The 25,233-nt window shown below is 39.9% G+C and overlaps 1 protein-coding gene across 1 annotated transcript in view; it reads right to left on the reverse strand.

Annotated features, from left to right (window-relative positions):
* Positions 1–25,233, reverse strand: part of LOC121664347 (neural-cadherin-like) — a 60,478-nt gene that overhangs the window by 7,639 nt on the left and 27,606 nt on the right. The window contains exons 9-30 of the mRNA XM_042027606.1: positions 24,946–25,114; positions 23,961–24,131; positions 23,257–23,429; positions 22,091–22,258; positions 21,645–21,894; positions 21,420–21,547; positions 20,402–20,588; positions 19,516–19,659; positions 18,132–18,415; positions 15,989–17,603; positions 14,823–14,916; positions 13,460–13,644; positions 13,017–13,246; positions 9,866–10,137; positions 8,834–9,048; positions 7,706–7,833; positions 7,009–7,136; positions 5,571–5,694; positions 4,831–5,011; positions 3,793–3,959; positions 2,965–3,229; positions 461–641 (exon numbers count right to left, since the gene is read on the reverse strand). Of these exons, the coding sequence (XP_041883540.1) occupies positions 461–641; positions 2,965–3,229; positions 3,793–3,959; positions 4,831–5,011; positions 5,571–5,694; positions 7,009–7,136; positions 7,706–7,833; positions 8,834–9,048; positions 9,866–10,137; positions 13,017–13,246; positions 13,460–13,644; positions 14,823–14,916; positions 15,989–17,603; positions 18,132–18,415; positions 19,516–19,659; positions 20,402–20,588; positions 21,420–21,547; positions 21,645–21,894; positions 22,091–22,258; positions 23,257–23,429; positions 23,961–24,131; positions 24,946–25,114 (5,459 nt within the window). The remainder of the gene's footprint in view (positions 1–460; positions 642–2,964; positions 3,230–3,792; positions 3,960–4,830; positions 5,012–5,570; positions 5,695–7,008; positions 7,137–7,705; positions 7,834–8,833; positions 9,049–9,865; positions 10,138–13,016; positions 13,247–13,459; positions 13,645–14,822; positions 14,917–15,988; positions 17,604–18,131; positions 18,416–19,515; positions 19,660–20,401; positions 20,589–21,419; positions 21,548–21,644; positions 21,895–22,090; positions 22,259–23,256; positions 23,430–23,960; positions 24,132–24,945; positions 25,115–25,233) is intronic.

Consider the following 25,233-nt stretch of genomic DNA (forward strand, 5'->3'; position numbering starts at 1 on the left):
TGTTCCTCAGGCAGCTGGAGGAGCCTGGGAGGGAACAGAGGTAATAGCCTGGGGCTGTGTAAGGAGTCAGACCCTCACAGGAGAAAGCACTGACACTGCACAACACAAGCTTTACAGCACAGCCAGGGAACTGTGCCACTCCAGCTCACACACCCTCCTGTCCTGGTTCCAGGGTTTATAAACATCCTGGATTTGCTGCTTCTCTTTAAATGTTTTCCGTTAGACAGGCAGCTGAACTTGCTCCAGAATCCCTGGAGCCAGGCTGATTTAAATCAGCTGAGGGTGGTGCCTGTAAGGACAGAGCAACCTGCTGCCGATGCAGGTGTACAGCTTTGTATGCCACTGTGGTTCCAGGGATTTGATGAGGTTTGCCAGGGGCAGCCTTCAAGCTCCACACTTCAACATCCACCCCTTCCCACCTCATTCTGAAAGGTTTTGTGCTTCTATTTTCACCAGTTACCTGCATTCGTGCATCATCCACAAATCAATACAAACAAATTCCTGGTTGCAAGGGTTATTCCTACAGGCCTCCGAAGAACAGCCTTCTTTGACGCCTTGGGCACTCAATACTGACACCATCTCCTTCCCATGAGTGTCCAGAGGGATTCTGTAGTTGTTAAATCTGACATCCTTCATACATCCTGCAGCAAGGCACAAAGAGACAGTTTTAAAAACCATTCAGCAAGATCATTTGAAGCAGCTGTAAGATTTGGCAGTTTATGCTTAACAAAGGACACAGGCTATCAAAGTTTAAATCCAGGACTGAATCCACTTAAACTTTCATAGCCTTGTCCTTCATTTTTGGACTGAATTTTCTAAAGTTTTATATCAAAATTCCCAGCATTTTCCATGAGAATCAAGTGCTGCTGCAGGCCTGTGCTGGTTTTGGCTGGGGCAGACTTACTTCTCTTCCCAGGGGCTGGTGTGGGGCTGTGTTTTGGATCTGTGCTGAACACAGGATTGATAATATAGAGATGTTTCTGTTCTTGCTGAGCAGGGCTCACACAGACCCGAGGCTTTTCCTGGCTTTTGTAGGGCCATGCTGAGAAGGAAGGTGGGGATGCACAGGAGGCTTGGAAGGGACACAGCCAGGACAGGTGACCCCAGCCGACCCACGGGATATTCCAGACCATATCATCACATCATGCACAGGATGCATGCAGTGAGGGGAAGAAGGAGGAAAGGGAGATGTTTGGAGTGAATGTGTTTGCCACCCCAGGTAACCATTCCACGGGATGTGGCCCTGCTCTCCTGGAGGTGCTGAACACCTGCCTGTCCATGGGAAGCAGGGAATTCATTCCATGTTTTGCTGTGCTTGCATCCATGGCTTTTGCTTTCCCTATTAAACTGTCTTTATCTCAACCCAGGGATCTTCCAGCTTTTACCCTTCTGATTGTCTCCCTGATTCTGCTGGTAGGGAAGTGAGCGAGAGGCTTTGAGGGGCTGGAGGCTGGATGGGGTTAAACCATGACAGGGCCCCTATTTGCCTGAGTTAAAGTCAGTGGAATATGTACCCCTCCACTGTGATTTCCATCAAAAAGTCCAAATATTGTGGAAAATCTGTTACACGTGGATAACCTGTTCTATTTTTCAATGCACCAGTAAAAATGTGTTTGGCTGATTTTAAATTGTAGCTTACAGCTTAACTTTATAGTGTGAAGAGCAAACCACAAATAATGGGGAAAGAGTCTTCAATCAGAGATAGAAAATTTGTACTGAAGATGTGAGACATTAACTTTGTATGCACGAGATGCCTCAGTATGAAAACATATACTTTGATAAATTAAGTACATTTTATGACTTTGAAGTCCTTAAAGTTTCAGCTACATAGCAGCAACATTAATTGTCCTAATTAAAATGATATTCACGCAACCATTTGACTTCTTTATTTACTTAAAAACAAACACTATTACTCCCATAAATAAAAAATTCAAAATATGCTCCCTAATTCACATCATAAACTTTATTTATTGGAATTCTTCTAGTAAAGCAATAGAAAACAATATTTTTCTAAATAATTTGTGATATACTTACATTGTAAATTATTACTCTATTTAATTTTTCTCCAGGCACTTTTGTATTACTCACTGAAGTACTTTTGCCTGGTGAAAACGTGACCAGGTTGTTCTGAATGGATTTACTAGGACCTGGTTAAAGAGGTGAAGGGCATGGGAGAGAGGTGACCTACAGACACCAGGTGCATTTAACCAGCAGCCATGTGTCTTCCTTGACAATAAAAGCTGTGCTGCTGTGCTTTACTTACACTGTGGGTTTAGGCAAAGGCCAAACTTCCAGCTGAGCTCAGAGCAAAGAGCTGCCATGGATATCCCAGACTTACAATTCTTTATATTTCTCCTTTGTGGAACTACTCAATTTCCAGGCTGGAACTGATTTGCTTTTAACAGACACCATGACCTCATCCATTCAGTTGCTAAAAATTCAGATTTTTAGCTCTAATTCAATAAACCATTTCTAATTTTAGTTAATGCTTTGACTGAGTATAAAATCCAGTAATACAGAGGTAATAAACCAGGATTTGGTGGGTGCTATGCAATTCACATATAAAATGGAAAAATTCCTTTCAGCACAGGAACAGATGTGTTTGGGAAGGAACGAGAGCTACCAAACAGACTGGACAGAACCATGCACTGAACCAGCTCTGTCTATCCAAGGCAGGGAGCCATCCACAGTCCACCCAGGAGAAGCTTCTGGATCTCCAGGTACAAACACTCTGCAGCCAAAGCAAGAGGTGACCATCATTGTTCCAAGTCCAGTAGCCAAGTGCATTTGCTGACAATTATCTGCTGTACCTTCTCCTGGTCAGAACAGCTTATCTGTTCCTGTGGCAAAGTGTCATGCAGGACATCCCTGTACTTCGGGCTCTACATAAACAAGAAAGTTTCCTGAAATATGCCTTCGTTTTTAAAGATCCATATTATGAACAATGAGATCAAGAACTCCTACCTTGAAAACTCTTGTTTTGATTGAATGGGTAGGTGTTTCCAAGGACCAAGCTACTGGGGTCAATGACAATCTCTTTGTATATTCCTGCTGCTTTAGTAATCTCTCTCTTCCCACCTCCTTCGTAAAGGCGAAGAGTAAATTCATTCTCGTTTCTCTCCAGCGTGATGTGATGCCATTCACCATTATCAACGTGGTAGGAGGGAAGGCTTACAGAATAGTCCCCATCACCCAGATTGTATGAGACCACTAAGAGTCCCTGAACAACCTTGTGGATAATTAACAAATAGCAAAAAGAGAAAAGTCATTGCCTGGCATTTTGTATTGGCCTGTAACTTCAATCTTAAAGCATTTGTTTAAATTTAGGGTATGTTTACACTGCACATTTAAGTGTAATATAAAAATACTTCACGTGCTACTGAACTAGGCAACCTAAATATGGTAGCAATATACTCACAGTAATATCTAAGCCACCTGGAGTAATTGATCTCTCTTGCATAAATTAGAACTGCCACAGGCACCTTGCTTCGCAGAGTCTGAACTATGCAGAATTGGCCACATGGTTCAAAAGGACACCAGGTACACACCCTATTCATCCTATACTGTATAGAAACTGTATTTCACTGCAACTGCCATTGAAATCTGACGGGATACCACAGCTGAGTGGTCAATATCTCAAGTAAAGCATCAGACCCACACGTATCCTTAAACAAATTCCCAAGTCTTGGTCAGCCTAAGTTTTTTGTTCATTTTCCATCTCTTAAGTGAGTGTTTCTCTGAGCTGTCTCTGGCACTGACGTCACAGTGTCTCTGTGTGGGGTGCCCCCTCACCTGCAGGGTGATGTGCTCGTCCTTGCCCCGGGACAGCATGGTGGCGATGACGCTGTCGGGCTGCCGGGTGCGCACCAGGGCCTCGAACAGCGTCCTGCGGGCAGACACACTGACAGGGAGCTGGTAGCGGATGTGGCTGCCTGCCTCAAACAGGTACTCCTTGGCCACTGAAGGGGATAGAAACCTTTAAACCATCTCGTGAGGAGAGGGAAGTATCATTATTTCCCTTAATGTCGTAAGAAGAGTTGAAAGTAAAAGGAAACAATTGCAATGCACAGCATGGATCTGTGAGACAGCTTGTCTTTTGGGACATACCCCTGCATTTATTTCCGAGCCAGCTTCCCCAGTCACTCTCTCGCTTCATTTTTCTCTGTAAAGAGGTGTTCTCCCACCCAACTTGATCCTGCTAATGCTCTTCCTTACAATGCTCACATGGGATGACAGCAGGGAAGCAGCACCTCTGACCAAGACAAGAGACTGCAGACCATGTATTAAGTACCATGATCAAATTTCACAACGTGCTATTTTATAGTTGTCTTTCTGCTGTAAACTTTGGCTCCATGAGAGCTACAGATCCTGCTATTCCCAAAGCACAGGTCCTTAAGCCAGCAGTCTCTTCCTGATGGCAGCAGAGCAGTGATTTCTAGTTCCAGTTGTATGTTTCTAATTCTGCACAGAAAGTGGTACTGGCACACTCATATTTTTTAGGTTATTCGATATTTCTGAAAGTGTAGACAGATGCAAACAACTGTAATAAATTTTTTTTTCTTAATTTTTTTCTCATGCAGTCATGTCATTATACAGTCATTGCACAAACACCCTCAGGATTAAAGAAATGATCCCATACCAAGAAAGCAATTTCTCAAAGGGAATTAGAAAAGAAATTGTTAACAATCAGAAGCAACTACACTGCAACATGGCTTTACATAATGTAAACATCAGAAATCACCTCAGCAATATTACCTGCAAAGATTTGAAGTTTCCTGTACTGTAAAATTTAGCAGCCTACCAATAATGAAACAGATAAACAGGGTTCACCTTTATCACATCGATAACCGTGGTAGCCCGGCAAACAGTGACATGCAAACGAGCCCCAGTCTCCAAGGCACCTCCCGTGGATACCACAGGAAGAAGATCCCATGGTCTCACAGCTCCCATCCGTCAGGGTGCACCCAGGGAAGCTGTTCAGGGACTCTGCAGGAGACTGAAGGTCATATACCTTCAAGAGAAAATTCATGACACAAAAATATTATTCGAGAAACATCTTATTTTTAAACAGAAATAGATGCACCACTTCACTGTCTGTTCCTCATCTGCATTGCTTAAGTTACTAAGTTTGCTTTCTGACATTCAGACTTCAGCTGATTTTATCAAGAGCATATTCTGCCTTTGAATAAACTCAACTGACTATGAAAGCAAAAAAACCCTAATACTTCCTAACAAAGCAGACAGCTGGCATAAATGTACTGTTATACAATTGCCATTCAGAAGTTCCCTGAATGCATAAAGAAGCTTGGAGAACAGCTGCATGAAGCAGGGGATAAGCAAACACACAGTTCTTGGCTCATTAATACATCTCCTTGTACTGAGAAATAACTTTTCAAGGTAGTTATTCTAATTATCACAGAAAACCCCAGAATTTTCTTCTATCTTTCACTGATGCATGTGGGCATTGAATACATTAATGGAAGCAGAAGTTTCATGTGTAACATAAATCTCCCAAAAATTAAATAACAAAGTTTTCTCCTCTGCTAAAGCAAATGTTACTCTGCTTTTACCTGAGTATCCAAGATGAAATTGCGCAAACAACCAGAAAAATGTTTGTGTAGCAATTGTGGGTAGGAATATGGTAACGACTCTTTCACACCACCCAGTTGGAGAACATGGTTCGCATTCAAATACCTTTAAAAATCATAAAAATAATAAAAATAGATGTGCATCTACCTTCAAACACAGGCAGATAAATAAATACACTGCATTTCCAAATAACACAGACTTTATAACATAACAATAGAATGCAACTACTTTATCTTCTCTCTCTGAAATAAGTCATTGAGGAGATGTTGGCCCTTTAAAATAAAGGGCATTGTTTTAAATGTGACAGTGAAACCTACTGGAAGTTTAATTGTGGGACACTATTTCATTTTGGATATGTTTGTGTTCAAGTCAGAAACATCTGTGATATTCTAGACACCAAATTCTCCTTCAAGTGTTCTGTGTGTGCACTGTCATCCTATGCTGTAGGAATACTACAACAAAGACTATTCTGTGTATGACAAAGGTCAGAAACCTAAAAGTTGGGTCCATGTGGTCTAAAAGGCATGGTAAACATGTCCAGTCTCTGCACTGTCTCCCAATCATCTCTCCAAGCCAAAGAGCTCCATGTATTTTAGTCCTCATACTTTTTTTCCCCCAGAGTTATCAATTCATTTCTTTTGTATTCACTTTTCCTTATATTTTCCCCCTTTTTTGTGCTCCTCTCATGACGAGGAGAGCTCCATGCAGCTGTGGACAAGGCTTAATCCCAATGCTCATCAGAATGCTTGCTGGGACTATCTATGTCACAGCTCCAATATCTTTGTTAGTACAAAGGTTTCCCTAAAATATAACCTGAATATTCCTCACTGTAACTTTAGGCCCTGTACAGAAGAGATTGTCTAAATCCTCTTTGTACCATTCTTTTATACACACTGAGACTTATCGTATCTCTCCTCAGTTTTCCCTTCTTTCTGTTAGCTGACCTCAATTCCTTCATTCTTGATTCTTACTCTCAGGGTGAGCTGATCACAGTCATTTCTCTTCTCTGGACTGTACCCAGTTGCTCCTTGTCCACCCTGCACTGTGGGGCACAAACTGGACCCAGGACTCCAAAGCCAACTGGCCTAAATTCATGAGGTTTTCAAGAGCAGGCTCACAGTGACTTGATGAACAGAGAGAAATTCTCTGGGTGAAGGATGGTACACAGGACCCACAAAAGCTCCAGTAACAGCCACAGTGGTCTGGGGCTGTCACTTAGTACTGCAACACTACTCAGGGGAAGACTGGTTCCTTAAAATTTGTTTAGTGCTTTAAGGTCCAGGCTTGGCCTAGAAGGTCCAAGAAAAGAGGAAATACTTTTTATGCTCCCAGTCATCAATAACTTGGCTTCAATCTAACAGATAAAATGTTCACAGGCCTTGGAACCAACTGCCTGTCAGGGAATCTCCAGGAATGTACCTTGCTCTCCGTGGAACAGACCCAAAGACTTCACAATTTGTGCGATCTTCAGTGGACAACCACCTGCCAACCCCTTCTATCTCCGACACCGCGGCTGCAATGCACCGGTCCAGAGTGAACCGAACATCCTGTGCCAGAACACAGCACTACTCAGGCAACAGTTGCTGCACAATTCAATAAACATGTTATATCAAATTTTGATCTTTTACTTCTTGCATACCATCAAGCAAAAAGGGTTGGGTTTTTCCCTGTTCTGTTTTCCATCTTTCAATAACCAGGAGAGCCAAAATGGAACCATTTAGCAAAAGGAGCTACTTAGCTCTGCACTTTATTTATGCTTCTGAGTATTTTAACCACTTACACAAGATCTGTAACTGCATTTGCAAGTAAATAATTATCTGCTTTTTGTGCATAAGTAATGGATTCTAGTGTCCACATTCTACATGTGCTGCTGCAGAGCTTAAAAAAGGCAAAGAGATTCCTCTGATTCCAGAATATGGATTACAACATCCGTGGATTTGGAATTAACAATGAGGTCTTCCCAAAATTTCTATTACTCATCAAATCTACAAGAACTGTTAGGACAATATATATAATTACCCAGTCTTTTCTTTCTAGTGTCCTGTCTCTGCACAAAGAAATGCTATGGGAAATATTAATATCCAGATATAGAAAAAAAAAAAATCCTATAACTGACCTGACCATTGGTTCTGACTTCCAGTCGATGCCACTTCTTGTCTGCTACGTTCAGATGACTTGGAAACTGCAGCACCACAAAACCTGAGCCATGGCTCATCTTCAGCACAGGAATGCCACTAGAGAGTTCTAATACAACATGAACAAGAAATTAAATTCAGCTACTTGAATCTTTCACTTTTGGATATCTCAGCAGTTAGTGACTGTACTGATTTAATGGTTATTGCTAGTCACATACAGGGGGTTCACTACAGAAATAACTAGAGTTACACTCTGTGTCTTCTATTAAGCAGAAGTACTCATTCAGTATATTATTTACTTATATACTTTAGATTATTCCACTTCTCTGTCAAAACACTGAAACTAATTCCTGAGAAGCAACCTGCAATTTTATGATGCTCTAAAACAATTACTACATCCAGGCTTCTTCCCTCCCATCTTCTACTCAAATTTACAAGAAACTGCAAAGCAAGGCAAAAAAAAGAGGTACGTGATTAACTATCCAACCATATTACCTTTCAATTAATCAGGAAAATATAAAATGCCAACCATACTGTGCATCTTCTATGTTAATTCACAAAAAACAAACACCAGTAACCTTTTAAATGTGTGTCAACATAAAGCACTGAGTTCTGCTTGTGTATGAATCTTCCCACAGTGGCACATGGGGCTGGATTCATCCATCACATCACTGCCTGTTCAAAAAAGTGTGCAAAATTGCCCCAAGACTCAAGACAGTTTAAGTGGATTTCTCCTCTTACCAAACAAGAATGACATGCGACTATGACTGCACTACTCATGTAATACCTATCTTCAAAGCACCTAAATTCCTTTATAGCACTACAGTTTTTCCAGGCAGATTATTTTTTTATATAGATCAATCTGTCTGTTTTGCTTTTCCCTTCATTTCTACAACTCTGTGATGAACCTAAAGCCAGAGGTGCAGGCTACAAAAATAGACATCAAAGGAGAAAGACTTGTTAGGAAATGCTTCAAAATATTTTCAAACCAGAAAATAAGTTACCTCATTAAATGGAAATACAGAATTCATAGTCCAATTATTACACTGGTCACAAGCAATCCATTCCCAAAAGACATTTGATTTTTCCACACACTTTTGCAGAAGTACCTATTGCAATGAAGTTTTCTGTACTCCCAGGTTCTGGATTTGATAAAGGGCCACTATATAGTAAAAGTCCATCTGGAACCACAGTAATAAACTCTAGAGACAGTGAGCTTTCAAAACAAGGTCTGATGGGACGAAACCATGCATAACCATTTCCATGGAAACTGTGCTTAGTCTGCTGGCAGTCTGGTCCATGAAAGGAAGCAGGACAAAGACATCTGAAAGACCATAAACAAAAGAAATAGTCAGAATTCCCCAATGTTCAGCGTTATTTTTTGGTTTTACATGCAGCAAATGCAGAACTAAATCACAGTTTAAAAAATCAGCGAAACAAAGATTTTAGCAGATTCTCAGGGGTGCTTGGCAATTATTAAAATACTCTAAGAGTACAAAGTATTTTTATTCCCTATATTAACTCCCTCAAAAAAAAAAGTATTTTCGAGGCCAAGTTTTTGAGAACAATGAACTTTTTCCCTAAATAAGTAACACAGAACACCAAACATCTATTTATTACAGAGTAAATTAACCTCAGGGAGGTTAATTCCTAGCTGGAATTAATTTCACTAAGAGAATACTGCTGCATGCCAGGTGATGCTATAATAAAGCAAGTTTACTATCTAATGCTTTTTAGGCTCCTTATTACCCACTGTTTGAACTACATTTCACTCCTACATCCCTGCTGCTACCACTGATATTCACCCTTACTATTACTCTCCTGGAAAAGAGAAAAAAAAACAGGGCACACATGCCTTCATACTGAATTAGGTGCTCTTAAAAAAAGACACGTGTTAATTATACCACTGTGTGCTCCCCAGGGTTTTGTTACTCATGCACTTTTTGGGACCACAGCCCCATTGGGGTCATCAGGAAAGCCCCTGTTGCCATTAGGTTTACATCCCAGTGCACTTGTGGGGTTTTTTGTTTCTCCTTCAGTCAGAAGTACATTTATGGTTATTTCACACCGGTACCTTGTAAGCACCACTCGAGCCTTTAAAAATAGAAGGGAGACATAATGTGCAGTGCAAGTTTCCTCACCTGTAGCCATTCAAAGTGTCAGTACAAATGCCCCCATTGAGGCAGGGGCTGCGAGGGTAGGAGGAGCAGGGCTGGTGCAGCTGCTCACGGGCGGAGCAGGTGCAGATCCCGTGGGTGGAGGTGGTGAGGGACACAAAGGACACGCTCCCGGTATCCATCACCGTGGGGATGTCGCTCACACTGAGGTGGTTTGTACAGCCCTCACTGCAGTTGGCACTCCTGCACTCGTCAACATCGATCTGGGAAATGTTCAGTTGTAGAGCTGACTGGATCTACGGGAAAAGACAGTTCAACACATCACCACTCTCATCCTAATAACGGCTTTTACCTCAATTCTGAAAAATCGAAGCCATCAGAGACTTAAATGCAGTGTTTTAGTTTCTTGAATATTACTTAGTAACATCCCTGATTACACAGGAAAGCAAAGTAATTTGAAAAATTCAGGAAACATTTAATTAAAAAATTACAGCAGCAGCATTTCCTAAAAACTTAGTCACTGACATGATTGACTGTGAACATGTTGAATCTGTACTGGTCTAATTAACATTATTTCCAAGGACCAAAGCTCTGAGAGCAGACAACTCCACATTCTGAGCTGCAGCATCTGCATCACACCTCTCTGCACCCCAACAGCAACAGGTGTGTTTCAGCTCAAGCCAGGATAAATCCTTCCTCAGCAGTAACACCCAGCTATTATTTCTTACATTATCTCACACAAAAGGATACAGACATAGGAAAATGCAGAGCTGAGCTGCTTCAATAATCATGTCCACAGAAAGTGACCTGACAAGACAACTCTGTAGCAACTTGGATTCAGTCTAATGATTTGTGCCCCATGAATTTACATTTCATGTCAAACTGTGTGGAAAAAAACAGAGTCAATTCAGCATACTGGATACTGTATTCTATGCCACGTTAAGCTTTGCTGGTTCACTGTTGCACCTCAAAGCCCAAGTACCAAATAGAAAAAGCCTCATGTAAACACAGGTCTGGTAATGTAGAAATAGTTGACTCTGAGGATCACAGCTTCCATGCCAAACAGAGCAAGGAAGCACTGGCAGAGAGGGAGGAAGAGAGCCACTCGCAGTATGAGGCAAGAACAGGGCTGCCATTAGTCCTGGCTTTTTGTTCTTCAGCCTACACACCTAAATTATCAGAGTTTGCTCCTTCCACTTATTTGGGAATTTTGCACAGGTGTCTGTTATAAAGCTTCAGATCTGTATTTGATCTGTATTTGGTGATTCAAATACACTGAAATGTGTATTTAGTACCCAAACCTGAGTTTGGGTAAGTGAGGCAAAAGGGCTCACTACTCTCACAGTGGTACACAAATGAATAAGGTATACAAATGTAAAACTATCAACTCTAGAATTTTATGTATTTAATATGGGGATTTTTCCAAATGGTAAAACCTATGGCAAATATCTTAAAAGTAAGATTTGAAAAGATCAAAACAAATACATTTCTTCTCATTTGTGTAGTCATCTCAGTTCACCACTGTAAGAACTTTGACCTTAATAATCCTTTGTCCCTATATTCTCAAACATCATAGCATGTATTGATGCCCATGCCCCCAAAGGCACAGAGTATACTCTATAGTGATATGATACATCCTGTCAATGCAGGTCTGTGTCCACTGCCCATGTTTATCACCATCAGTGGAGAGTCTGTAATGCATATTTAGACATCTACGTAATACTGTTCTAGAAAAAACTGTATATAAACAACCTTGGCTCCTTTAAAGTATTAGGATGGATTATTTTTCTGCTAAATAAAAATTGCTGTTGTAAAACTATATCCCCAGGAGGTGATGCAAACATATTATTTATGGAGCAATTCAATGAATAATTCCAGTGCTAATTACTTATTTTCTATATTTATAGTTATACACACAGAAAAACTGCTGGAGGAATTCTCCAGCTATGATTGGTTTTCTGTGAACTATTGGTGATTACTCACTGAAGCTATTCATTAAATATTGAAAGGGGGTATATAATTAATACAAACATATTTTTTCATTAAAATACGTGAAGCAATCCCCTTGTTACCACTTCGATGAATTCACTTGTCACATATTATGGCAGAGAATATTTGAAATCTGTGGGATTTTCTATATTATTGTTGCAGTAATTCAATAAATATCCAAAAGAAGCAGTCGTTACCCTTCATGAATACTCTCTGGCATTTCCTATGTGGTCACTCTGAAGACTCTCATAATCCACAGAGCCATTAAGATACACCAAGATGGAGGCAGGTGGTAAGTTAAGGCAACCCTGTTTGGTTCCCAGACTCAGGCAGACTCTACCATAGTCACACAAATGGAAAGTGCTGATTTCTCTTTGGGAAAAATCATCCATACGATGGACCATGTATTAAACCCAAATATGGCCAGGGCGAGTGAAAACCTGAGCAGTGTCACTTTGCCTTTGTGCAGGACTACAGAAAAATCCAGGTGGGGCCAAGACAGACTGTGTCTGTGTAACTGAGTTAGAGGGCATGCTAAGAGAGCAGGACACTTAGGGAACACCAGGAAGGGCCAGAAAACATCTTCCATCCAAAACCTATCTTCCCTTTACAACAGTAAAAGAAGTTGGGGGAGGGTGTGACTTTGTATTCGAAGTTGTCCTTTGTGAGATTAGTGCAGCCACAGGATTGGTTGTCTCCATCTCACTTACCTGTTGCAACTGTTCCTCTATCCCACACATTCCTTCCAGCAGGACTTTTTCTGTGAAGTGTCACCTCTTTGTACTGTACAATTTCTGTCAAGGTGGCATCAAGCCTCCACTCCAAGTGTCTAAACACAAGCTGATGATGAGGGGATTTGGGGATTACACAATGAAACACTGACTGGAGAAAACACAGGTATCTACCCCATGACACCAGTGGAGACCCATTCTTCTGAAGCTCCCCAGTGATTACATTAATTGAACCAGAACTTAGTACAACCATACAATACCAGTATGTATGGCACTAAAAAGAAGAGAGAAAGCTTGAATTAAACACTTGTTTGACAAGTGTTTTTGTTCTGAGTGCAATAAAGCAATAAACCCCTTCTCTGTAGATACAGAATATTTTTCCACTGGGGTTTGGGATATACACCCTGCAAATTCAGTGTTTGGGTGAGTTCCACAGATGTCCCCAGAGAACAAACCTCAGTTTTAAAGGCTGCCATCTCCGCATGTAGTTTCTCAGGTCTGTAATAGGCCGGGCTAGCATGGACTGCAAATCTCACATCTGTCTGTTTTCCATCCCTGTTCATCACACTGAAGACAATGACATCACTCAGCTTAGCAGGTAACAGTTTTGCAAGGAACTCCTTGAACTTGCCATGTCTCGTTTTGCCATGTTCATCTCTTCTTATGAACTCCTCTGCTGTGACACCTGCTTATGAGATTCGAAAATAGATAAACACGAAATACAGGGAGCTCAGAGGTTAATTTCTCAATTTATTTCTTATTTAACAATATAGAAACATACCAGAAAGTACCCTACAGTGATAAGCATATCAAATATTGATATGATAATACCTACACCACATAAACATTAAGTTAGAGAAGCAGCTGATCTAAACTCTCACCGGCAAATAAAACCAACCTGAGAAACGCACAGTGGCTGAGTTTTGTATGGCTTCATTTTCCAGGTCTTTGATGTGGATTTCTACTGTAGATATAACATCAGGACAAACTCCATCAGAAACTCTAACTCTTAAGTTGTATATTCCCTGAGGAGTGTTATCCACCATCAGCAAAGACCCAGTCCTCTGATTTAATCTGAAAGATCTACACAGAAACCTTCAATTAGGAAATCTTAACAAATCAAAGTTGAGGACTTACTTTATTCATTGACATGATTCAGAAGGCCTTAAACGTTACTATGAAGGTTACAGGACCAAAACTTATGGGAATTATCCAACAACCTCAGAAAGGCACCTCAGCCACCTTAACTGAGAAATGACAATCTGGAAATGTTATAAAAAGCTGTTCCTGCCACTCAGCCTTTCCCAAATTTGAACAAAAGCAGTGTGCTGTTGAACCACGTGGTTCAGCACAGTCATCATGGGCAAGCCTCTGAGGTCAGTAGTAGGAAGTGACAAAACCACACTTATCATTCCAGATTCTCACATCTCTATCTGGAACAGGGTAAGTCTGTATAAAATCTCTCACGGCATCTTCATTTGACACCTCAAAGGACCAGTAATCAGCAATTATGGAAATATTCCATGACCATTATGGAACAGTAACCTCTTAATATGGAAACAGGTCCATGGGCTGCAGATGGACAGAAAGTCAGTCTTTAATTTTAGGCTACATAAAGCTTTTAAACTTTTAGTCACAGCACAGACCAAAATTTGTATTCACTTTCACATCCTTTTTTTCCCTTTCAAACACCATACAGTTATGCCATAAACCATCTCACTTTAAAATATGAACAAATAATGTCTAAGTAGGAATTAAGTGTCCAATTCAACATTTCAATTAACTGGAAAAAACTTCCACTAATCTGAGTCATGGTTTTCATATGCAATTGTAAATTTAGCCATCACAGGAGAGCACCAAATTCCCTTTCATTTTTGATGAAATGACTCCATTCTTTGCTTTTAAATTCAGGATTTGTATTCCATCAACCCTAACATTTGAGAGCAAGTATTAGAAACTCTGCTTATTTTTAAACTGGAGCTTACAGGACACACATTTTTAAGTAAATTAACTATGACATCTGAATAAAAATCAACATCATGGTGCGATCCTGCATTGTCTTGGAAAAAATATTTCATGCATTAATTTCTTAATACCTAGTAACTCAAGTGAAAAAGAAGAAGAGCATTCAAAAGGTACATCTCTTAATACACTCAATAACCCTGGCCTTATGCACATCCTGAACACAGAGAAACACATGGTGAGCAAAATAATTACAGAAGCATAAATATTACTCATTTTGACAGAAATACAATCCTCACTTGAGCAGTTTTCCTTCAGAGAGAAATGTTTTATTGTCCCAGTCATCCTGATCTGGTGCAAACACTTCCCCAAGCACTGTTGTTGACCATTTTCCTGTTGAGATAAATTATAATAAATCTGCATTTAGTTTTTGCTTTTCAGTGCACTTTATATTCTGTCACATTCATTACTGCATTTATTATTTTCAGATTCCTACTCAATTTAGTGATGGTTATGATCCAAGTTTCTTAAAACAATGCATAGCCTGTCATATGATTTCTGCCAGTTCTGGCAATATGAATACACTGGAGATGTCACATGAAAGAAGAAAAGCTGGAAACAGCACAAAACAACACCAGAATAATACATAAATACAACTCTCTACAAAACTCTCAGACAAAAAAATAAAAATTAAAAATCACCATATCAGGAGTTAATTCATAATGTTTCACTGCTACTCTATTATTTTGAAGAGCACACAAGTGGAACCCAGGAAAAGAGGGAGAGCATCTTGTGGTGTACAGCTGAGGGAGAAGGACATGACTGAGAAAAGGAAAAGGGCAAGAAGATACCAAGCTGGGCCAAGTATTCGTCCTTTTTTCAGGCCCCTGTGGGCTGTCACAGAAGTGGGACATCCAATCAACTCTTCTTAAACAGCAAGAAGAACAAGTCCAGGGAAGGAGACATCTGAATTCCACAGTCAAGGTTTAACATGGGAGATTTTAAAGGTTCAAATCTGGACCCAAGCCACCCTAGATGCTTCATTCTCTCATTTCTACAGTATGATCTGGTCACATCTTTTTCTAATTTAGGCATAGCAAACTCAGAAAATTTAACTGCAAAATACCTTCTGTAGGTGAACACTCATTAATGGAAAGTAGATTTTATTGGTTTATAATAATGCTGTTATTATATAATTTTCTGCAATTTTAATATATACTCATTGGCAGCTAACAGGTTTTTGGTAGATAATATTTTACACACTAAGATCTGAGTTTTGCAAATATATTTCACTTATTTCACTTTACTTAGGAGTCTGCAGACCTGGAGCTGCAGTTTTGAAGTATGCAAACTTCAAAGAAATAGACTAGCAGACTGCAAGAGAGAAATTATGTATAAAACTCTGCTACATTCATGAATCTGATATAATATCCAGACTATGATATAACATCCAGCTAGCACTTACCTTTGTAACTGTACACATAGACCTCCTTGTGGCCAGACTCATGGCAGTTGTCGTTCTCATCCCCAACTGTTACAGTCAGGGTGTTTGTGGAGCTCATAGGTGGAATCCCACTATCTGTTATAACTATTGGCAGGTGAAACACCTTCTGCTTTTCTCTGTCAAAGGACCTCAAAGCTGTTATAGTTGCTGTGTTGTTTCTGTTGTCAGTAAGAGAAAAATCCAAAGAATGCTGATAATCTGGTGGCAATGAAAAGGTAAAGGGTGGCCCATTTTCCTCACCGTCTGGATCAAATGCATGAAGCAGCTTTGATGTATGGTTCATGTGCACTATTTCAGGCTTCAATGTATTTTCCCAAACTACAGGCATGTATGGTGCCTCAAACCTTGGTCCATTGTCATTAATATCAAGCAAGTTAATTAAAACTGTAACGCTTCCAGTGCGGGCAGGTGTCCCCTGATCTGAAGCTTGTACAATTAAAGCGTATTTCTGAATGGCTTCACGATCCAGTGCATTTGCCACAACCACATGACCATACTGGTCAACCACAAACTGTCTCATAGGATCTGAATCTGACTTTATAGAATAGATAATCTTCCCATTCAAATCAGAGTCCTTGTCTGTAGCTCTCACTGTGGTTACTGTAGTACCTACAGGCACGTCTTCAAATAAAGGGTTTGCCTGAATAAACTGAGAAAGGAAAGCTGGGCTGTGGTCGTTTGAATCTTCAACTTCAATCAGGCACACTGCAACACTAGAAAAATCCAGGTCTTCCACAGTAATAGTAAGATTAAACTGTCTTTCACGGGCATTCTCAAAATCCAACTTTTTTTTCAGTCGAACAGTGCCACATTGCCATTCTTTGTCATTCTCAATATAAAACTTCTGATCTGGGTCTCCCCCAATGATATTGAACGTTAAGTCTGCATTTTCCCCAATGTCTGCATCTGTAGCACACACTTGCAGGACTTCTGAGTCGATGGCACTGTTCTCAGGAATCGCTGCCTGCCACAACTTCTTTGTGAATTTCGGACCGTTATCATTGACGTCCGCGACCCAGACAGTGGCAGTGCCCGTTCCTGTTAGCCCGTCCCCATCTCTTGCTTCAACAGTAAGAAAATAACTCTCAGTCCTCTCTCTGTCTAGCAGTCCCCCTGCCACATGGATGGTACCAGTATTGGGATTGATATTAAACATGTCAGTACCGAACTCGTTCCTCACGTTGTCTGTTATCCTGTACGTCAGGACAGCATTAAGACCAACATCTGGATCATCACGATCGACTGCACCCATTTCCATGACTAAGGTGTCTGGAGGAGAGTTTTCAAAGACATTCCCATTGCAGTCATCAGGCATGCACGTGAACATGGGGGCATTGTCATTTATATCCCACACATTGATAATCACATCAGCAAACCCTGTAAGTCCTCCTCCACCTTCATCAGTAGCCAACACAATAAATCTCCACAGTGCTCTCTCTTCCCGGTCCAGCCTCTTGTGTGAGTAAATGCTGCCTGTTTTCTCATCTATTGTGAAAATATCACCTGCACCATACCCGTGCAAGGAATATCTCAAATCTCCTCCATCAACACCACTATCAGGATCACTGGCCAGAACCTACAAAAGTTTCAAAAAAACCCAAACAACATAGAAAGTATGAAATATGCAGTGATTGCATCACGTCCTATATGCTGCTCCACTCTAAAGGAGTCCAAGCAAAAGCATATGACATGCTATTAATATGTGCATGCCACAGAACAGCAAACACAGGGACAATTCAGAGCAGGCAAATAAGCATTTTTAACTATGTTAACAACTTAAAAATTTTAGTACTAAAATAATATTGTATTTTTCATATTCATACAGGTAATTTAAATATGATATTCCGATAGCTACTTTAAATTGTCAATTATTTGCTTTTCAGGATCAATAAATGATCTATCCTGTTTATCCTACTTACTATCCCTGTAATTTTTTTTTTCTACAAAAGTCCATTTCTTCTCTTCCAGTGACAAAAAAACTTAGTAAAATTGAACTTCACTAATATGTAAATATATATGTGCTGAGTTATTTTTAACATAATTGTACCACAGTAATCTGTGCTTTTTCATGGAAATATTATAATCTCTGAAACTCATACACTACCTGCAGTACAAAGACTGGTAACGCATCCAGTTCCTCAATTATACTTCCATAGTATTCATTGATAGAGAAAACTGGAGCCTCATCATTTTTATTCATGATGTTGATGATGATAACTGCATAATCTTCCCATTTCCCATCAGAGGCCAATAAGTGGATCTCATACATTTTTGTTTCTTCATAGTCCAGTGGTTGGGCAATGAAAATGGCTCCTGTTTCTGGATCTACATCCAGCACTCCTCCTGTGTTTCCAGCTGTGATCTGATACCGTAATTTAGCATTTGTTCCTGTCAATTACCAACAGCGTCAGAAAACACATTTCTTGAAGCAGACTGATGCATGGGATGTTGACATGAAGTACAAATCATACAATAACTGATAAGTGGTATTATTTTTATCATTTTTGTGGTCTTTTAAAACATGCAGCTAAGTCAGATTATTTATCAGTATTTTCAGTTCTGGTGTGTCCAACTGTAGTTTGTCTACAAAACGTGTCTTTGCAATGAAGTAGTAATTCTGTTTTTACTTTATTTAGAGGGCAGAAATGAAGTGCCACATATCCATCACATCAGGTCCCCTGTCCAACACTAAACAGTAGATTTACAGGCAGCCTAAGCACCAAACTGAAAGTTCCTTCAGTAGGTAAATCCTTCTGCAGTACATCTGTACCACATTTGCCTCAGCCTCCTACAGAGTGGGAGGAATCCAGTGCAGTCAGGATTTCCCTGCACTGCACAAACACACTGATAGAACAGTCCTTTGGGACTTGTGCAATAACAAAAAAAGTAGTGTTCCACCATACAGTGAGGCTGAATTAGCAGTGCTCCATGGTCAAAAGATGGAAGCATGTACTAATCCCTCTCTCTTTTATGAGCACTGGTTATGTACTTACTTTTACATGATTAGTGGCTGAATTTCTGGCTGATTTGTGGATAAAACAGTGTAGCTAAAATTCATCATATGCATTCAGGAAGTCTAGGTACAAATTTTAGAAAACAAACAAAACAAACACAAACTATACTGTCCATCACAGAGAAAGCAAATGAATCTCACTGAAATCAAGTCTGACTTATTCTAGTTAACCAGGACATTTTTATTGGCACCCATTTGTAAGAAAATGATCTGATATATAAAAAATTTGAATCTGCAGGCACAGAAATTATCTCCTATCATCCCACATTAATGCATGTCTCCTGAAATAAGAGATTGTGCCTCACAGCTCCATTATGAGCTAATGTTCATACGTGATCAGTTCACACTTAAAGAAGTTTTAAAACCTAGAGACAAAAAGACATTTCCCTTTCTAACACCACCAAATATGTCTTGGTGTGCTGAGATCAACAGATTAATACTTTGGACAGAGCTGTGGGGGATTCCAAAGCTTTACCTTCATCCTCATCGTTAGCACTGACTGTAAGGATGGTGGATCCCACATCCTGGTCCTCATCCACGTTCACCTCGTAGACACTCTGGGCAAAGACTGGCTGGTTGTCGTTCACATCACTGATGGAAACTCGCACATAGGCCGTGTCTGGAGACACAAGGAGCAAGAGATTCAAACCCCCAGCTGTGCCACTTCTGTCAGCTACAATCCCTTAACCTGTCTGCCTGCACATTACATGAAGACAAATATGCAGACAATACAGAAACAAACCCTTAGGGTTGAGGACCATATATATACCAACATTACTCAAAAGCACTTGGGTATCAAATGAATGTCACATCCAATTTGTTTAAACAGATAATACATGAATAACTGATGCCTAATATGGCAGTTGTACAGTGTTTAGTCATAACTTTTCATCCTGAAGCCACAAAATCTTAAGTTTTTATTTAAGCAGGGTGATCAATTGAGAAAAGGATTTTCTATCTTGAACATTCCTGCTTCATAATGACTTTTGATTGAATACAGTACCATATGCAGTGCTTTGAGAAACACTTCCACTGCCCAAAGATTTGCATCCTATAGACAATAGGCACATCATTGCTAGCTAGGAAATACTCTCTAAACTCTAAATATGAAGGCCTGTAGGATTTTCTTTAATTTCAGAACAAAAAGCTTGCTTGATCATCAAGCTCTGACAGAGCTCTGACACAACTGTTGCACGGATAAACGGAAAAAAAGCCACCACGAAACCAAAACAACAGGTGTGAAACCAAAACACAAGCCGTGAAAAGAACCAGAAATTACCATTTAATCCTGTATTTCAGAGCTTCTGTTTTCAGACACAATCCAGATAATATCACACTTAGCACAGCCATCTGTCTCTTACCAGAGTTTGGCTTCCCATGCTTTCCAGGTCGAGCTGATTCAGACCCATCCACTGAGGCGACTTCCAGAAGGTAGGAGCCCTTCTCCTCCCTGTCAAACACTGAGGTGGTGTATATGGAGCCTGTCTGGGGGTCCAAGCGAAAAGAGGCGTAGTCTCTGCCACTGTCATGTAACAGGGAGTAAGTTATCTACAGGATTAAAAAGAAATTGTTAACATATACTTTTCTTTTGTTGGATAGTTCACAACTAGATCACTACTTAAAGAGAGGAAGAACAGTCTCATCCATGAATACTTGATCAGGCCAAGGAAGATGGGTAAAACTGCAGCTTCAGCAATCTGGTCTAAAGCCAATTAACTTCCTTGACTGCTGATCTGTAAAGGAAAATAATTTGTCTGATCGGCTCCTGATTTCACTAGCACACATTTGTGCAGTGCTTGTGCTGCAGCACTCAAACTCGGCTAAAGATCCCAAGTACTAATACAACAGCCACAGGTGAGCTGCATTAGAACCTGCTCAGTATCTATTACATACATGTTTTTGTGACTTGACTTCAGCTTACACTCTTGTTCTAAGGATGTATCTACTTCCTGGTTTTTTAATCAGCAAGGAATACATTCACTTTGGGTGTTAACTTGCCATATTTTGTAAGGATTCAGTTTGAAGTACCCCAATGATTTCCAATTAACAGAAGCTTTTAACACAGCTTTTCTTCCATTAGTTTATCCAATCTCATTTTAGGCTCATGTAGAACTTTCTAGACCAGAGAATTCTACAACAAGAATTTCATCTGAGCTGCAGGTTGTCTAAATATTTCCTCTTTGTTTTCTGCCTCACACCTACTGCATTTTTCACATTGCAACATAGACAAGTATGTAATTAACTACTTTATTTCACTCTACATTTCCCTATTAGTCATCCCTTTTCTAGGCTGAAGATTTCCAGACTGTTTAGCCATTGTTCATGCAGAAGTTATTCCACAGCTTTCATCAGGAGAGATGAAGGTCCCCACTTTCTTACCTCACCATGCTGACCAAGGTCGAGGTCAGTGGCAGACACCTGAGTGACAAATGTCCCCACATCAGCTCCCTCTGTTACTGAAGCTTCATAAATAGATGAAGTGAAGAATGGGACATTGTCATTGACATCTAGAACACCAAAAAGAGCATGCAAAGAGAAAACTATAAAACTTTAAAGGAAAGCAGTACAGGATTATACTGTGACATCACTGAACAGCTCACACACCTGTGACATTAACATAGACCATGGTGAATGCTGCCAGAGGAATTGCAGCCACGTTCTGTGCTCGGACCCGCAGCAGAAAGCTCTTTGTCGTTTCATAATCCAGTGGCTCAGCTACCAGGATTGAGGCAGAGCCATCATGTCTGTTTGGAGTGAGGTAGAAACGAACTGGCATGTTGGCCTCTGGGACAAGCCCCTCTTCCAGGTTGTAAGTGACACGGGGATCTCCAAGGGGAGAAGTTGCTTTGATTGTCTGCACAGTTCAAAAAGTGTGTGTAATCAACACTTCTGTAAGTACAGCAACACTTCTAAAAGCTTTTGTGCTTTGACTCTCCCAGATAGTCAGCTAAAAACCACAAAACTCTTATAAAAGCTCACTATATTTAAGCAAATAAACCATGTTCAGCCTGAGAGCTACAGACAGACAAACAAGCCTGTCCCAACCTTACCAAAATTGAGGCATCCCGTGTAGTATTCTCTGGAATAACAACTTCATAACTGTCTCTTTCCCACTGTGGAGGTTGGTTTTTTGCACTGGTTACAGTTACAGAAAGTTCCACTTTACTGCTCCTGTTGCCTCCATCTGTAGCAGTAATCTCTCGAATTATAGATGACTTCTGAACAGTAAAAAAGGTTTGAGCAGGCCTCCAAAATACATTAATACATAAGATTAAAGGCACACTTAAAAATAACCTACACAGAAAAATAATACCTGCAGCTGAATTCAAAATATGAAATAGGTGAAATTTGATGAAAATTCTATTTCCTTTACTGAAGATTGTTGGAAAATTTTGCTATTTGTCTCAATAAACCTAAGCAAAATGTGACACAAAATTTAAAACCAAACTGAACCAAAAAACCTACTTTTTTGAGCTCCTGAGTTCTTAAGCTTACCTATTAACAGTTCTTGTTATTAGGTGTGCAGGGTTCTTTGATTCATTAAAGAAAATATATTAAAATAATACCCCTTCACCAAACTTTTGTGTGTCAGTTACTTAGACGTTAAATGTCAGTATTAAAAATATCTATTTGAAGACTGACATCTGCAACAGTATTTCCATTTCAAAATAAATTACTTTAAAACCTGAAAATATCCAACTGCTTGTGTAGGTATTTAGAAATAGCTGAAACTGATCAATTTTGGATACATGAATTACGCTTTCACCTTCCTGAGGGACACCTATGCTTAATCCACCAAAACTGACATATATCAAGTTGGGAATCTGTATCAGGACCAAAATTTCACCCTTGTTCCCATTCAGGTTTGTGTCTTGACTCATTGCCTGTTAACACAGTGAAGTCCTACACTTGGCTTCTTGCTCCTCTGCTTATGACCTCAGCCCTCTAGGTCTTGGAATTAGCATGCCAAAGGCAGGGAAATGGGAAGAGCAAGTCTCAGAGGCAGTGCTGTAGCTGCTGCTTCCCAGCTGAAAGCAGGGCTTGCTCATATGCAATTCACAGTCAATGAACCCAACAGCTAAAAGCCTTAGACTCATGTTTAATTTAAATAGATGTATTGATCCTTTAACCTGAAGGGGTAACCCAAACTCATGACCTCAGTCCCTCCTAGGATATACTGAAATAGTCAGCTTAAAAAGGAAAGCAAGCACCATACCTGAGATATGGGTTGGTTCACAAACACCCAGCCTGTGGTAGGATTAATCTGTAAATAATTTGGTTCATCATTTGCTATGGAATATGTAATGGCAGCATTTGAGCTGTAGTCATCATCACGGGCTGCCACACGCAGGAAGCTGGTCCCAACTCTTGTGTCCTCTCTTAGGAAATCTAATGTAAGGAAAGGATATTTCAAACTGATCATTAATTTGCTAAACTACCATGGACATCTTTGTAAGTCATAAAGAAATAACTGCCATACCTTATTACTTTAGTATAACTTTCTCTTCCTTGGAACAATGGCCACACACACAGAGGATTTTAAAGGGCTGCTATCACTCCAGAACTACAGATCATATCTGAACTTCATATTACCCCATTCATAATCTGGAATTCTTATTTCTTATAAGATACTTCTTTTAATTGTCTTTTAACTCAGAAAATAATTGCTCTGTATGAATGACATGGCTATTGTTCCAAGGAACTTTCCCATAAGGCAAGCCTATGAGCTAAGGCTGTACTTGTTACATCACACATTACACAGAATAACAGCTCTGCAATTAAATAAGCAAAGTGCATCTCTAGCTGCATCACAGTTTGTCACATTTTCTACTGCCAGGAAAGGCAAAAACCCAAAGATCTGAGACATGGGGTACGCTCACACTCAGGGCACTGAAACTCTATCCAATGACTCTCAATTACATTCATAGTGGGTGTTTTCAAATCTGGGGTCATTGTCATTTTGGTCCAGGATGACAATATTGATCTGACATATTCCAATGAGTGGCTCCGCTGCCTGATCTGTTGCTGTCACAGTGATGGGATATTCCCTCTGTTTTTCTCGATCAAATACCTGAAGAGTTGTCAGAATTCCTGAAAACAAATGAAATACTGAAGAGTTAAAATTCTGTGTATTTGGCAATATTCTACATGCAGATATTTACTTTTCTGTCAATGCATTGAGATACAATGCAATATAGGTTAAGTATACTTATAACATGAACTTCAGGTTCAATGATCCAACCCTGGGATGTAACAAATGCAACAGCTGATATTGTACTGCTCAGGCAGATTCAAACTTCAGTTACACCTACATCTACACACAATAGGAATTTGAATTAGAATTGAAGTATAATTTAAGTTCAGAAAATGGAGATAAGTACTAAACTAAGAGAATGAGTTTCTAAAAAAATATTTCTTTTGAAGAGCCATAAGTGCAAGGTAAAGGAATGTTTCATGTCTTTTATCCTCCAGAAATCCTGCCTGAACTTAGTTTTGGCCTTCTAAGATTTAGTTCCTTTGTTGTTTGTAAGACTAATGTTATTTGGATAAATCACTTATATGCCATTAGCAATGTTGCAGGATAATGTGCACCTAAAATACATTTGTTTGGGTTTTTTAAAACCAGTTACAAAAACATACAAGTTACTCCACTGAGCAGAATTTCCACCTTTCAAGGAAAACACCAGTTTTAGTTCAGTACTGGACATGTGTGAAACTTAAGTTTCATGGAATATTTGTTCATGCAGTTAATACAGTTCATATTTGGTCTACTGTCAAAACTCCAAGTGAAAAAGCCTGAAGTCTGATTTTATCTAAGCCTTTTCTCCATCAGTGTTGGTTTCTAAGCCTTTTCTCCATCATAGTGGTTTCTCTATGCCATTACCAGTTCTGACATTTGCTTTACCTGTGTCAGGATGAATACTAAATGCTGGTAGGACACCATCTCTGTGCATCAAGCCATATTTCACTATACCATTGGCTCCTTCATCAGCATCAGTGGCTTCAACCTGCAGAACAACAGTCCCTGAAGGCTGGTTTTCCAGGACAGAAGCATGCTCCTGATAATACTGGCACTAAGAGAGGGGAGAAAGAGAAAGAAAGAAAAATTAAAAGAAGAGAAAATTCAAGGACTTCCCTTGCCATTTGATTTAAATATGTACTAGCAGGGATAAAAAAGAAATAATTATTTACC

The sequence above is a fragment of the Corvus kubaryi genome, unplaced genomic scaffold (assembly GCF_017639235.1).
Source record: "Corvus kubaryi isolate FWS band 111438036 unplaced genomic scaffold, C.kubaryi_AGA036_p1.0 37300, whole genome shotgun sequence".
NCBI lineage: Eukaryota > Metazoa > Chordata > Aves > Passeriformes > Corvidae > Corvus > Corvus kubaryi.